This window comes from Gavia stellata, chromosome 10 (genome assembly GCF_030936135.1).
Source record: "Gavia stellata isolate bGavSte3 chromosome 10, bGavSte3.hap2, whole genome shotgun sequence".
NCBI lineage: Eukaryota > Metazoa > Chordata > Aves > Gaviiformes > Gaviidae > Gavia > Gavia stellata.
This window is the reverse complement of record NC_082603.1, coordinates 16,944,424-16,960,166: the sequence shown is the minus strand read 5'-3', so window position 1 is coordinate 16,960,166 and position 15,743 is coordinate 16,944,424. Positions and strand designations below refer to the sequence as shown.

The window sequence follows — 15,743 nt, the reverse complement described above, 5'->3', positions numbered from 1 at the left end:
AATATTTAGAAGTGACTACTACTTGGAGATATGTGAAAGGGTGTACTAAGGAACTTCCAGGTCAGAAAGATTGGAAGCACATATGTCTTTGCATATAAGAAGCAGGTTTTAGGAAGTTTAGAAGATGACTGTCAAATTCAAATATGCCAAAAGCTCAGAGCTAAGAAGGCTGATTCATTTGCCATCTACAAAGGGCATTTTCTGCTTGCTGTTCTCTACGCCCCCCCCCTCCCCCCACACCTTTCATATACCTCTGTCAAACTTAGCGTTCAACAGAGGAGTCAAAAGAGTTGCAATAGGGTTTAGCAGTTTATGCTGTAATGCCAGGGTGGAGCACCATGCCAACTCTGCCTACATCCTCATAGTCTCATTCCATTTTAACCTCTGGCTGCTCGTTCCTTTGCAAGCCACCTTCTGCCTCTTTTGCTGGTACTCAGTACAACCTTACAGTCAGACAGTTCATGGAACTGATTTGGAAGAAAACTAGTACCTTTCTTCCTAGGACTAGTTTTCATGCAGATCTGCCCCCAAAACTGGCTTGCTATGTAGTCACCAGAGAACTACTGCCCGGAAGAAGTGGCAAGATCACAGTTGCTCACACTTAAGTTTCTTCTCTAAGCTGCTGTGGAAATACATTATTAGCATGGTTTAAAACAGAGTCCTAAACTTAACAAGCTTTATAATAAGAAAACCACAATTTTAGATGCATCTTGTAGATTTTCAACAGTTACAGAACTGTACCATCAATTCAGCTGTTGGTAGGGAAGAAAAACCTGTAATTTCTGCAGGAACATCTTCAGAAGTTACTCCTTCCAGCTGCCTTACACCTGCCCTGGTCTGGTTTAGTCCTGGCTCCCCTGCTACTGTGGCTCACAAGGTCACTTCTGCCAACTCTGCTATGGGAACAGTAACATCCAAAGCACCAAACACAAATTGTCAGAATCACCTCTTAATACCTTATTTGGTTCAGCAAGATGATGAACAATGCTATTACAGACTAATACATTTAAAACACGCAGTTAGTTCCTTGTGGACCAAGTTTGAGTAGAGCTACAAAGTACAAAAAAAGGTCATTTTAATAATAAGTTACAGAATTATTCTCAGCTATTACAAGTATATAACACTTCAGTAGATCCTAGGAGCGATTAACATTAAATTCCACTTCAGACTATGTTGTAATTTCTGCAACAGGATTTATTATCTACTAGAGAATTTGTTCTCCCCTTTTTTTTGTGCTACATAAAATAAGAGAAACAATGTGCTATGCTTTACATTAATTCCTCCACCTTTTCCCAAGGATTCTTAGATGTCATTTAATCAATTCACAAGCAGATTGTTCACGTATTTGATAATCACTATGTTCTCACAGTCCGCAAAAGTTAGCTGCCCTGACAGCATTTTACTTTCCCTTCTTCCATAAAGGTTTTTCCATTTAGGACACAAAATACTATCAAAACAGAAAACCAGCACTCTCTTCCACAAAAATTTCAAGAAATCAGTCCAGTTTTCCTCAAAACAAGAAAACCCCAAACATTCCTTCCAGAGACTGTTGCAAAGAAAGGTAAACACTTTCAGATCCTTGTTTAGGGCAGTTTACCAAGCATTCATACTATGAGGTGTCATTAGACAGGTAAATACATCCAGTTTAAGGTATATCAAAGACAGCATATCTTTCATTGAGAAACATCAAAATTGAAATAAAGAACAAACAGCAAAATTACACCTAGTATTATAAATCATCATAATTTCAATCTGTAGTCTTCACTGCAATAGCTAATGAACTTCAGATTTCCCTAGCAAAACAGGACAAAATGACTTTTGAACATACTGCCTCAGAAAAAGGACATTAATGTTTTACACTGTAAGAAAATGAAGAAATAAAAATCAAATGCTAAAAATACTACAGTGCCTTAATCGTACTAAAAATATGAACTGTACTAAAAAACCACACATTATCAAGCCTGAACGGGCTAAAGAGAAATCACTCATCTTTGCCCCTCAGGCACTATATTCAGTAGACAGCTTCTGGCTTTTAGTGTAGCATGCAATTAATACCAACCTCTGTGGTGCTAAAACAAGGTTTTGAAGTCACTAGAGATTACAAATTCCTTATTTTGAGGAAACTATTTAACTTGACACACCTTTAAAATTGTTCCACTATGCCGAATATATTATCCTTCAAAAATAAGGACCTGATAGGTCCCAAGCTAGGTAGCATTACTGATCCTTTTGAAAGTAGTGGTGCTACAATAATAATAATAATAAATAATAATAATAATCATCTCAAACTCTAAGAAACTAGACAGCACAATCTGATTCTCAAAGAGAAACCTGCAATGAAAGGCAAGAGCTCTATCTTGCTATTCTGTTTTCTAAGATACCTGGAAAAAAGGGTATATTAACACTTTGGAATAAGCTACAATTTACATTAGTTGAAGATAGGATGAACTTGAGGAAAAACATTTTTGCTCATGAAAAGGATGCAAAATTACCCACATGAAGCACACAATATCACACTTTGAAGATTACTTCAAAGTTTGTGATAAAGCAAGCAATAATTTCTAAATATATTCTGAAGTACAGTCAAGAAGTTTATATATTAATGTTTAAACTATAATTACTCCTGCACTTTTAAACCACATGCAAATTTTACCCTTACAGCTATTCATAATGAAAACACAGTATTTCCCACAGTCCCATGGGCAGACCTTACAGTATGAAGCTTACATTACATTCCTTTGAAAAAAAAAAAGCAGATGCCACAAAACTAGTACTGGGGAAACAGGAATGTTTCCTCCGTGTCTGATGTGAAACAAGTAGAAGCTACTATTTACTGTTTAAAAGTGAAGTACTTAGTAAAATATCTTCTGATTAGGAACTCAGACTGGGTCCTAAATATTCTTTTGTGTTGTCCTTTAAAGCCTAAGTAAACGAATCTCATTTGAGTGAAGACCACACAGTGGCATCATTTGCTTAAAGCGACAGTGGAATTTATTATATGCAGTAACAGCACAGACTGTACTGTCACCAATCTCATACACAGATACCTATTCTTAAACAGATTCTAAACTTTGCATATCTATGCAATAAGCGATACTATTTTTGAACCAATATATTCTCCAACAGAAGTTTGTAAGAGGTAGGTCCTGCACATTTTTTTCCCAAAAAGTGGCTTACACGCTTTCTACACAACTTCTATGAGGTATAGGCACCCTTATATTTTGGAAAGACTGGAGAGTATATAGCAGTTACCCCATATCTCCCATTCTCCAAAAGGACACATTATGCATGCAGAAGTCAACCAGCCTCAAAATTCAACTGTGTTTACTTGCAGACACATTAAACCCATGCTTTGGGACAAGAATTAACCCTCTCCAAGTTACAGGATTTAGCTTAAGTATACCTCATGCACTTGAAATTCTGAAGTATTTTCAATACTGTGGTCAGGTTGTTAAGCCCTCAGCAGGTCTCTGTGGGAGGCAAACAACTTCTGAGCTCCTAAAACATTCTCTTCCACAGAAAGTTACTTCTCTTCTTGTGTGCCACTACCTCTGAAGATCATGGGTAGCTCCAGCATTTAGATTGTACTTCACTGTATGTCCTACCTTTTCAAAGAGAGATGCAAGTTGAAGGCATCAATTAGGTTCTCACACTTTGAACTGATAGCTGAAAAATTACTATTGGAACTCAAAACACAAAGAGAAAACTCACCAGCTTTCAAGCCAGTATATCTTAACAGTTTGTACTTAGGATGTACATTAAAACTGAAACAAGAACTAAACCTGGGGTAGGTCAAGAATACAGAACGCCATCAATAAAAGTGATAATTCAAATGAACAGTCTTAAGAGTAGCACAGATTGCAGGTAATGATCCGAGTCTTCTAGGTATTAATTAAACAAACTCTCCAGTTTGGCCTTCTAGGCAGGGATTTCTGAGGAACTGTTTTCATTTTCTTCTTATCAGAATGGAAAGAAGACTGACTTATTTTGAGTCTCCTCAATATATTTCTATTATCTCTGACCTCATAAAGTACTAATGCTACAAATGAATAAGGTCTTTCAGTTCAAACACTAAGACATAATGACAATATAACTATCCTTACTAATATCAGCCATATGACACAATCTCGCTCATCTGCAAATTTAACTGAAGACCGGACCAAAAGACTGATGCACTGTTTGTGCAGTTCAACCACTACAGGTTCAGCCTGTCATCAAGTAGAATTAAATAAAAAAAATTTATTGTGAAACAGCACTGGATTCATTGACCTAGGTTCAAAAAATGCCCAGTCCTCTTCTTTAATAAGGACGTTGGTAAAGTATCTTGATCCTATGCCTCAAGTTGGATTGCTAATAACAGATCATTACATCCAGTGAGTACAATGCCTAGATTCAAAAGGGAATTTAAAACACAACAGCATGAACTCAAGTGTATGGAACACATGGTGTTCCACTCAACACAAGAGGCAACTGCAGCTCCCTCATGTCCAAACAGCTGACAAACTTTTCAACTCTACAGTTATATTCAGAGGGATTTTGTTTGCGGGTTTGTTTTTTTTTTGGGGGGGGGGGGGGGGGTGGGCAGCAGAGGAAGGTGTTTTAGTTTTTTATGTGAAGTATCATTAAGAAACAAGTTTCCTACTTGGTGCCAGCAAGGAGGTTCCAAGTTTTTTTTAGATTTCAGTTTATGCAACAAACATTGTTAGGTGAGAGTCTGAAAATAACCAAAGTAAGTTACAATGCTGGGTTTACCTTTGTTGAAAAGTAATATCCAAAATTTATTCAGCATTATGATAATGAGACTACTGTAAGGGATTAAATTATATTAGCATAAGTAACACAAAGAGAAATAGCCTTGAAATCTACAGAAAACTTCAGTTATATAACACTCTCCTCTTAAAAGAGATCTCAACTTATTCTTCACATTATATATTGATTTGCATTGGTGCCGTACAAAACACAGTACACGTCTATAATCCAAAGGCACTTATGACCTAGTTCAGACATGAATACATGTTATAATCCAAAATAGCTTAGATTTTTCACTCGAGATAGCATCACTATCTCAGGAGAATGTTAAGTGAATCATGGGTGAATAACTGCTAGGCTCTTCCAAGGCAGCTCAGGTAACACAAGCAGGGAATACAACCATCAGTTGGTACAAAATTCAGGGCATGCGCTCACTGGAATCAGCCTACCTACTGACGCAGATGCCAGCAGCGGAACGGATGGCTCTGGTGAACAGGGAGCCACATGGTCAAGAGGGAGGTTACTGTGCGTTGGGAAAGAGTTTTTAGACAAATCTGCCAAAGCGGCAATACTGTGACTAACAGTAGATGTAGAAGCTGAGGGAGTAGTAGTTAGAGGTTGGAAGACCTACAGTAGACTCTAGGAACGCTTGCCAGGCAAATAGAAGCGCTCACTGATGCAACCACGTTGCACTACTTACTTTTGCCAGTTCTGAACTGCTTGAAGATGCATGCAACATATACACATCAAAATATTTTTTTTTCCCTGTAGCTAGTAGCAGAATTTAATTCTTATTTTATAAACTTTAGGGCAAAGTTTTACTATTCAATAAAATCTACATCAAGTCAATAGATAAATGCTTTCCAAAAAAGAAGAAATTAATTTCCTATCCTTGCAATTGATTCCACCTTGGACAAAATGACATAACTAATTTCAGGATGGTGGTAACCTGCAAGCATTAAGAGCCAGAATTTTATGTTTAAGAAGTCTGTCCAATCACCTTAGTAAGTTTTTGTCAATTTTTGGACAGACAACTGTAAACATTTCCAAAGATAAGTAAGACTGAGAAATGCAATTCAAACTATGCAGCTTCCAGGAGGTTGTATCCAGCCAGCAGTAAACAAGCTCAATATTACAGAACTCACAATATAGCGAGATTTTGGGGACAGAGGTCAGAAAGAACACTCCCGACTATGGAAAAGAAAACATCTCTCCTTTATAAATTAACAATCTGTTAAATGGACAACACTGTTTCACAAATTAATTCCACAACGTAGTATAAAACAAGACAACAACTCCTGTCTTCCATGTTAGTTTTTTGCATCCTCTGAGTCCAAAATTTTAAACCAAACATTAATTAACAACTGCTGCATGGCAACTGGAACAGTTCAGTATTTTGATAGTCCTTTCCTACAGGATGCTCATTTCAGTGTCAGTAGGCACCAGACACCCCATCTCACAAATAACTCTGCTCATCCTGTGTGCTCAGCAAAAACACCGTTGACATGAAGTGATCACTAGTCTCAAGTTATTGCTCTGTTAAGATTCGTTCACACCTTTTGGTAGAGCTATTTCAGCTGTGTGCAGAGCCACTTGAAACACAGAGGTGACTGCAAATGCTCAGCACTCAGGATATCTTAAACAAAACTGCTCTGGATGTCGTTTCAGCTATCAACATCATAACATTTCTGTATAAGTTAGATAAAAGCTTTCCTGCTGATGACCAAGAATGGACTAATGCCGTTTCCCTAAAGGAGCAGGAACACACAATAATACATACTCCTCCTAAGCAAGAAAATTTGCAGTTTCCACCTGCTGGCGGAAGATGGTACATACTTCTCTTGTAGAGGAAGAAAGTGCAAAGGGTTACATTTTACTATAAAAATCAAACTACTAACATGTTAGACTTTCACAAACCAAACCAAAACAGCCTAGAAAACTGAAACATCACCAATATATTAAACAGAATTCTTTGGAATTATAAAAAACATTCAGGTGGTTAAAAACTAGTCAGTTGATGGTCTCCCTAACTTTTAACATCAGCCTGGACAGCCTGCTAAAAGCCTATTTTCCCTTGTTATGATTATGAAACAGATTGCACAGTGTTCTGATGAGGAAATACAAAACCCAAACTAGCAACCACCATTTCCCGTTATCATCATGCTGGGGGAAGGGAGGGAGGAAGAAGAGAGGATAAAGGGGGAAGCTAAAGAGCAAGGGGAATAACCACAGTAAAAACTAGTTAAAAACATATGAATAGAGTTGTGCAAGTTTCAGAAAAACCTAAGAGTTAAGAATAAAGAACAACTGACACACCTTCTGAAAGAATGGCTTCCTTCAAATAGAGTAGCACATCTGCAAATTTTCTGACATCATTCACCAGTTGCATGATATATTCTGGATCCACAACAGGATTATCATAGCAGTCAGAGTTGGAGCTAATGCTGCTCAGAGAGCTGCTCTTGGTGCTGCGCCCCATTCCCCAATTTCCTGAATTAGAGATGGTGAAGAAGTTGGAGGTAGACAGCCGGACTAATCCCAAACCACGCTTGTTACTTCCACCGTTCTGTCGCAACATCCCAGCAGTGGCTGTGCTTATAGAGCTCTTGCAGTTAACACTCAGTGTCGCTTAATGTCCATTTGACAAGCCAAAGATGAAACCCTTAAAAATTGCGGGGGAAGGAGGTGGAAGAGAAGGAAAAATGCTGATTAGTAAGTATAGAAATATATGTGAAGTAATATATTTTTACTGACAAGTTCCAAAATTTCTTTCAAGATGATACTGCTTTACATTACAATGCTTAACTGAAGTTTTATAAAGGTTTTTGACTGTTTGATGTTATTTTAATTTGTACAGCAGATATACAGTGTTGCATAAAAATCAATGGTATGCAGAAATTATTTCAAAAGCTAATTATGATGCATGCTTATTTCATCAGAAAAGTTTCTTCCCTGAATATTTATTCTGGAAACCTTAAAAATCAAGTTATTTACATTCACCCTGAGACCTGTTCTTTACCATGAAATGTTACTACAACTGAATACAATTGCAAAAACACTTGATGTGATATAGACCATGACCACCATCCCCGCTCGCATCAACCACCAAGTTGTATTCAGCATCCTGTCTCTTAAGATAATAGACAGCCTTGATCTGATAGGATGAATTTCCTCTGCGTAGACTGTGCCAAGCAAGAAACTGTGGCCTATCACAGTTCATCTCAGAAAGGCAAACATCCTGAAAGAAGTTATGCGGGCTTTTCAACCTGCTATCTTTTAATATGAAAGGCAATCAAAGGAAAGACATAGAAAAGCGAAGAGATTTAAAATAATTTTAGTATCAAAGTTTATCTGCAAATCTCAGTGCAGTTATCTTGAAGGGTGTTGCTCTGCTTTAGTACACACCTTAGAAGTTCCACCATAAAAAATGTACAAATTGGGGGAGACTATATTGGTATAACTAAGCAACTACCTCCATTCCTTTTGGTTTGGAAAAACAGAATGCTACTGCAAATTTCCCCATGTCAGGTTAAGTGATTCATTTCAAAGCAGCAAGCTCCAGGTGGCGAAGTCAGGTATGGTTCCAGCAGCTCGCACAATGCCTCCTATTATTCCCTCAACATCAGGAGAAATTCTCAATGTTTACACTATATGGTAAACACTACAGGGGAAAAAAAAAACCAAATTGGAACATGACAGCTAAAAAGTTAACATGGGTTGCAGACATGTCTGCAGCAAAATCTCAAATTCAACTATTTTTAGCTGAAAATAAAAGTTATTACAATCTAAAAATGCTGGTTGAAATAGGCTCTCCTGCATATGTTTGTATTTGGTTAGACCAACTGAAGAAGTAGCACCTTTCACATTTGGAACACTCCCACTATGTATTTCAACAGGCATTATTCTAATGCACTTCTATTATTTTTTCCATTATTTCTGCTTTATTTCTCTTTGCAATTTAAAAATATCAGAGGAAACGTGGTCAGAGCAGTTGTTGTTGTAATTAATCTGGCAGGCCTTCCAGGGAGTGCGTGCTGGGGGGAGGGGGAAGAAGACTTCAGAATTTAACACAAATTAACTGCTCTAATTTCTGTTTACTGGTTCAAGTCACTACCTATAAGAGCACACATGAGACTCTACAAATAATGCAGATAATTAAGCAATTCCAAACACCTCAAGCAGATTGAAGTGAGGTTTACATTAAACATTAATGTTTAAGCAACTTTCTTCTGTTCCCACATATAACTCTCATGGCTACAAAGCTACTTTGCAATCCCACCTTGCAATTACAGAAAAAAAAAGCCACATAACCTTCTCTCCTTTTAACAAGTGTGATATCTATTTATATCGAGACAGAGATTTTCATATTATTTAAAAGACATGCCTCTTTTAAGTCTGGCCAGCTTCACAGTCAACTTTAAGTAGCATGATGTGATATTGTTAGACCTGTTCCTGTAGCAAGTCCACGCTTTTAAAGCTGTGTTATTTCAGAGGGATGTTGCATTTCTTTTTATTCAGACAAGCAACGAGTAGTACAATAATGCCACCACTTTGAAAATTATAGAAGTGATGACAAAATGTTTCTGAATGGGAAAAACTTGAGAGAAACTCGCTGTAAAGTAGCAGCAGAACCAAAACGGAACAGCTTGGTACAAGTCACCTTTTCCTCATAAATACTAGCCCTCACGTCTGCCCCTCCTGCGTTACAAGGCAGATGGGGAAAAGTTTCCCTCACAGAACACATGCCTTTCATTATTGAGAAGTGTTTCATATTTCTTCTGGAGACTCTGGCTTTGAAATCGAAAAGCGTCCACCAGCTTTTCTACAAACGCCTCCAGACTCCTCTGGTTAAGAGCGAGCCACTGCCAGTCCCGACGGAAAAAAGGAAAAAAAAGCGCCAGATATTTCAGAAATTTGCTCTCCCAGCACAATTTCCCTGGTAGGGAGGAGAAAGAAAAAAAAAAGAAGGAAAAAGGAAAAAAAAAAAAAAGGGACGCTCCCGAAGGGGCCACGTCGCTCGGCCGCTGCCAGCCCCCTGGCCGAGGGCAGGGCCGCTCCCCGCGCCCCGGGCGGGGGTCGGCGCTCCGCGCTCCGCCCTGCCCCCGCCGCGCATTCCTGGCGGCCCGCCGCCGCCAGACCGCACGTCCTCCGCGGCCAGGGATCTCCCCGCAGCCGCCCGGCCGCGAGGGCAGGTAGCGGGCAGAGGCCGCGGGGACGCCGCCGGGAGACCGCGTGAGGTGCGCGGCATGGCGGAGGTGGGCCCTCGGCCCCCGCCCAGGACTGCTCCGGGGGACCGCCGGGCGGGAAGGCGGGCTCGGAGGGCCGACACCCGCACCGGGGACCCGACGGGAGCGGAAGAGGGGCGCCGGGCCCCTCCAGCCACCCCGCTCTCCCGGCCACTCACCGCCGCCCTGCCCCGCGCTCACCCGCGGCTCCTCCCGGCGGCGACAGGCGACGCCCCCCACCCTCCCGCCGCGGCGCGTCCCACCTCCCCCAGCGGCAGCCCTTACCGGAGAGCGGCGGCCAAGCGCAGGCAGCAGCCGGGCCGCCGCGGGCCCTGCGCACTCCCGCCCCGCTGCCCATGGAGCGCCCTCCCCACAGCGCGGCCGCCACCGCCGCCGCCGCCCCCGGGGTCGCCGCCGCTCCCGGCGCCGCCCCCTCACGCCCGTTGGCCGGCCGCGCGCTGCGGGGCGGGGCTCTGCGCGTGCCCCGCCCGGGGGCGGTGCCCGGGGGCCCGGCCCCCTCCACCGGGGGAGGGCGGCGGCTCGCCCGGTGCGTGGCCGGGGCGAGCGGGGCGGCGCGCGGGGCGTGCAGCGCGACCCGGCGCTGGGGAGCGGAGAGGCGCGATCGGGCCGATAAGCCGAACAATGGCCGGTGGGACACGGGAAGGGAGGACTCGCCCTCCCGCTCCCGCCGCATCGCCCTCGCTGCGCCGGCAGCCAGCCGGCCGAACAACACCCGCTCAGCCCCGGTGCTGCGCGGCGGCGCCGCCGCCTCCGTGCGAGGGACAGCCCGTACCTCCTCCTGGAAGGAGCTCGCAGCTGACGGGCTTAGCGTGTGTGCGTGCAAAGCTCAGGGGAAGGAGCTGCGCAGAAATAGCTGGTGTACACAAAAGAAGCTTCAGAAGGGAGGAAAAGTCCAAGTTCAGACTACGTGGTGTTTAGCAAAGAGGATTTACTTTTAAGTGATTTGCCCAACAAGAAACAAAAACAGCGTGGCAAAGGGGAGAATATATTTCTCATACTCAACCTCCCATGTTTTCTGCTCCTGAATCTAGCATGTCATTCATCGTACAGTTTCCAGTATTGTTACGAGTAAGATGCATGCATGCACACATGCATACTTTCCTTTCTGCTACACTCAGTTTGCTTTTATTTCTGTACGAGCTCTGTGAGCTACTTAGGGATAATAAAAGCAGTAACATCAAAATGTAACGACATCAGACTATACCCCCAGCATGGGAGTGGATTTTGGCATAATTTGGCTTCTGAATTTAGCTGCATGTGCACATATATGCACATTTTTCTGGTTAAGAAGAAAAAGAAGTTGGAAAAGCAGAAATTTGCAGCATCATACAGAACCTGAAGCAGTTCCCAGCAGCATCAGGACCTGTAGACCTCTGTACAGACTTTTGTTATGTCAGCTCACAGTGACTGATGGCAGCAGCAGTTCTTCCATCTTCTAGAGGCAGGGACTACAAACCCACACTTCACTCCTCACTAATAAAAGGCCATGTAAATTCAGCAATCTTAGATCCGATGCCCAAGCTCTGGAATGGGACATACTTTTGATAATGTATCAAAGCCCTCAGCATCTAATTCTTAGCCCAGTCCCTCAACCCTAGCGGTTTCAGGCTTTACATCTTGAAATTCCCCATCCTTGCTCCAGTCTCCTTCCCCAGCCACTCCAGCACACTACCCATTCAGGATTTTGTGTCAGAGCACCAGCCTTCTCCTTGGTCCATTCTTCCTCTCCATATATGCCATAATTTCTTCTATTGGAAGAATTCTATTCCATTTCTTTTGGAATTTATAAAGCCTGAAACTAAGCAACCAAACTAAAACAAGTTGTGACATTACTTATCTCTAGTGTCAGTGTTAAGCACTGTTCAATAACTTTTCTTTACCTTAAAAATTCCTAAATAAAATGTGATGTAAATTTGGAAAGCCAGTAAATGGTTATAAATTCTTTAAGTTTTCTAAGTATGGAGAAAAGCAAACAAAGAAAACAATGCCCTGAGCTTCAAAAAGATTTTGATCATTCAGGTAGTTGATTCAACAGATGTCAAAATCAGGCCAGAGTAAACAATTGTAAACTAATTTAACGTGAAAGCAAGGAACTACGGTAGGGAATGCAAGTTAAATAGTACAATCGACAATCACATCATCAGAAAAAAGTATTAAAGGTTTATTGTGGGAAAAGCCATTGAAACCATTAGATGAGTGTCCAATAGCAATAAAAGAGATAAACAAGAAATTCCACCTATACGTATCAATAGATAGAATACAAAGCAATGGATACTATGTCTGCCAGACCTTTGTTAGAAAGAAAAGCATATAACTACAGCAGACCCTCCCTTACAGACACTCTTTCTGAAAACAGAAGCAGCTTTATCTTGCCATAATTACACCATTTCCAGGCACATTTTAGAAAATGCAAGGAAGAATAACTCAGCTGTTTCAAGTACATACCCAGCTCTAGTCCTTTCACTGTTTCTGCAGTAGGCATATGTTTCGTTACGCTTCAGCCCTTCCACGCGTTAGTCTCCTCTCTCTCATCTCAGCTCCCACATAGGCTAACCTGCCCCTCTACAAGAATTCAGCAAATTTTTTTTGGTGAATCATTTATTTGCAAAAAAAAAAAAAAAAATCAGTTCCAGAGGTCAAAATGAAAGTGGCAAAACGTAGAAACACTAGGATTACATGTTTTTATGCTTCTGAAATATTTTGTTTCAGGCACTTTTGATTTAAAACATAAAAGTGTTCTACATTGTGGGAGGCCTAGCTTCAAACATCTTTTGAAAAAAGGATTTGAGCCCTCATCTGCCACATTATGTGAATGTTTGGGTTTTCCTCAAAGTAAAACAACAAACAATTGTCCTTTTTGATTTTGGTTGTTCAGAGCTTTTTTCCTCCCCATTTTCAGTTTGGCTGCCAAATTGAATACAGAGTCCTCTGCATTCCCTCTGAATCAAGACTAGCACAAAACAGCTGCAACCATGTCCCAGACAGTGCAGTGTTGATTACCTCCTAAATTGCTTTGTAAAATATTACATGAAAGAGAAATGGAAATAACAGATCTACATTCGAGAAAATACAGCTTGCATTAAAGACCAGGTCTACATTAAGCTTGCAACTTTTGCTGCAGTAGATAAACTGGAAGGAGGATTAAAGGTCTGACAGCTGTTGTATTTTGGCCATCCTTTGCTACTCTACAGGGCTAATACCCCTTTTTAGCCAAGTATAACCTACAGCATCACTAATGTAGGCTTCGGGGAAGCAACAGAAGTTGAGCAGGTGAGAAGTTGTTTAAAGTCACCTTTTTTCTGCACTTCATTCAACTGTCATAGTTTGCTTGGAACAAACAATCGGTTCGTTCAATGAACAGGCAAATAGTGACAATCGGGGCAATAAAGATAGTACAGTGTCTCAACAATGTATTCTCCAAGAAGAGACACCAAAATCAAATTTGTTCTCATTAAAAATGCTGAAATTTCCTGTGAGCAGCCACTAAAATCTCTAACTCATTAAGAGCCACTTGTGTGATTCTTTTAACAGTTTTTTTTTCCTGATAGAGCATATATGAACAGTGAAATAAAAGCTATGGCACATCTCTCTTACAAAAAAAAAAACCAACCCCCCCCCCCCCCCCCCAAAAAAAAATTCTATGGAGTAAACTCCAAATGCCTGCTTCTCCCTTTCTCAGTGTTGAACAGTACTTTACTCACACAAAAGTCCCTTTGAAATCCAAGGAAAAGCCTGCCTGATGAAAGCTGCTCTACACTGCAGCTTTCAATCACTGTCAAGAGAAGGAACATTTCTAGGTAGCATTAATGCAACTAAAACTGGGAAAGTGAGGTTTGTTAAGAAATCAGTTTCAAAATACTCTCTCTATTCTATGTATCTGCAGAAATGCCAAATATTCTAGACTAGTTGGAAGACATGAATTATGAGTATGTAACTTACCACGAGCACTAAGAGTTCAGTACAGAGCTAGATATTTGTTACTATCGTTAACTGCCATGTCAGCAAGGGAAGCAACAGCTGAGAAGGGAACCCGATTCTAGCCACACACTGAGCATCACTATAAATACAATTAAACAAATCACTTGGAGAGGTAACTTGGTAGAAGTTTCCACCTTCTGCTTAGATTCCAGCGAGCAGATTTCTGTTCTCAAGAAGCATTTCCATAAACCATTTCTTTCCAAGAATCTTATATACACGCTCCTGCAAAAGGCCAACATCATTCGTATGTACCGGAAAACAGTTCAACACTCAGCTCCTGTTAATGCAAATAATGACATTTTTGGTAAAACAAAACCTTGCCCACAGCTACATTTTAAGTTTTAATGAACAGTCAATGAAGAACAGCTGGAACTCAAACCTGAAAGTTATTTGTATAAAGTCTGAGAAAACTCAAGAAAATTGTTCTCCCAGCCCCATTGCATCTACTGCTGGTTTATAGAAGAATTTATTTTTCCTCTTGTGAGATCTCCATTTTGGCTGTAATAAATACCACCCACCTACCTGAGAACCCATCAAGATACCCAGATTCATACGCACTTCATAGAACACCCTACATTTCAGCCAGCGCACCGAATGCCCGTAGGGGAGCTACGTGGGTGAAACTGCAGCAGCCACTATGCACTGGAATGAACCTGCAGAGCCAACTGATAGAGAACAGAAACACCCCATCTCCTGCAGACATGCTTCTCGCCCAGGCATCAACCATCTCTCTCTTCTCAGTCCTGATCTTCAAGGCAGACCACAAAACACTTCAAAAGATGAGCAAGGGAAATGAAATTCATAGCTTTAGCAGGTATTAAAAACCATATTTTTTGTTTAATGGCTTACTGCCAAGATAATCCCTCTGTGCTTTTTAACATGATGAACAAGGCCTCTCTCTTTTCTATAGGAGATAATCACTTAATCACCTCTCCCCCTGCTAATAGTCGTCCACTAATCTCTCCTCTATTTCACAATTATTGACTGTTTTTTCTCTCAGATGATCTAGCTGATATTTAACTGAATGCACAGCAGTTATTCTCAAACCTGATGCCCCAAAACTCTGCTTTTTCTTTTCAGTTATATCAACTGATCTAATTTAAACCTCTTTCCCTGGTCTTTCCTCCTTTTATATAACATCTGGCCCTGCTCAGGATGAGCTACATACTATCATAAACTATTCCTCAAAAGTGATGCAAGGCTGGAAGTGTGATGTGAGAAATGCGACTGGACACAGAACAGCTCCATGTGCTAATCCTCCAGGGAAAAGGATTGCCCCTGGCATGGGCAGCACCCCATTTCCTAACTTTTAACAAGCAGTTTCTTTAAAAACTTCCACCTTAACTAGCAATTGCCAAGGAGGATAGTGGGTGGTGAGGAATGAGAGGGAAGCCTGCATGAAAGAAACAACTTCCAGAACCTTCTTAGCTTGCCAAACACGCTATTAACCAGCAGTAATTATGGCAGAGCGACCTGCTGCTGTGGGAGCCAGGAGGCCCGAAGCTAACGCCCCGGCTCAGTTAGCCCCACCTGCTGTACCGGTACCAGCTGGATTGAAGGGAGAAGGGCCGGCAATTAAGGCTGTTTCTATAGGGAACAGGAGGTTTGGCTGGGAACTGCTTGTAGGTGGTATCTTGCCAAAGGCTGTCAGCCAGGCTGTGGGTTTGATGTGCTCTGGGCGGCAGGGTTACTGCCTGCCAGCTGAGGGAGAGGTGGTGAGCAAAGCTCTCGGTGCTGGATTTGCCTTGTGGGAGAAGGGGGTTGACATGT

The 15,743-nt window shown here is 41.6% G+C and overlaps 1 protein-coding gene across 1 annotated transcript in view; it reads right to left on the bottom strand.

The window, feature by feature from the left end:
* Positions 1 to 7,327, bottom strand: part of ARHGAP29 (Rho GTPase activating protein 29) — a 50,483-nt gene extending 43,156 nt beyond the window's left edge. Inside the window, exon 1 of the mRNA XM_059821790.1 lies at positions 7,066 to 7,327. Within this exon, the coding sequence (XP_059677773.1) occupies positions 7,066 to 7,327 (262 nt within the window). The remainder of the gene's footprint in view (positions 1 to 7,065) is intronic.
* Positions 7,328 to 15,743: the final 8,416 nt, after the last annotated feature.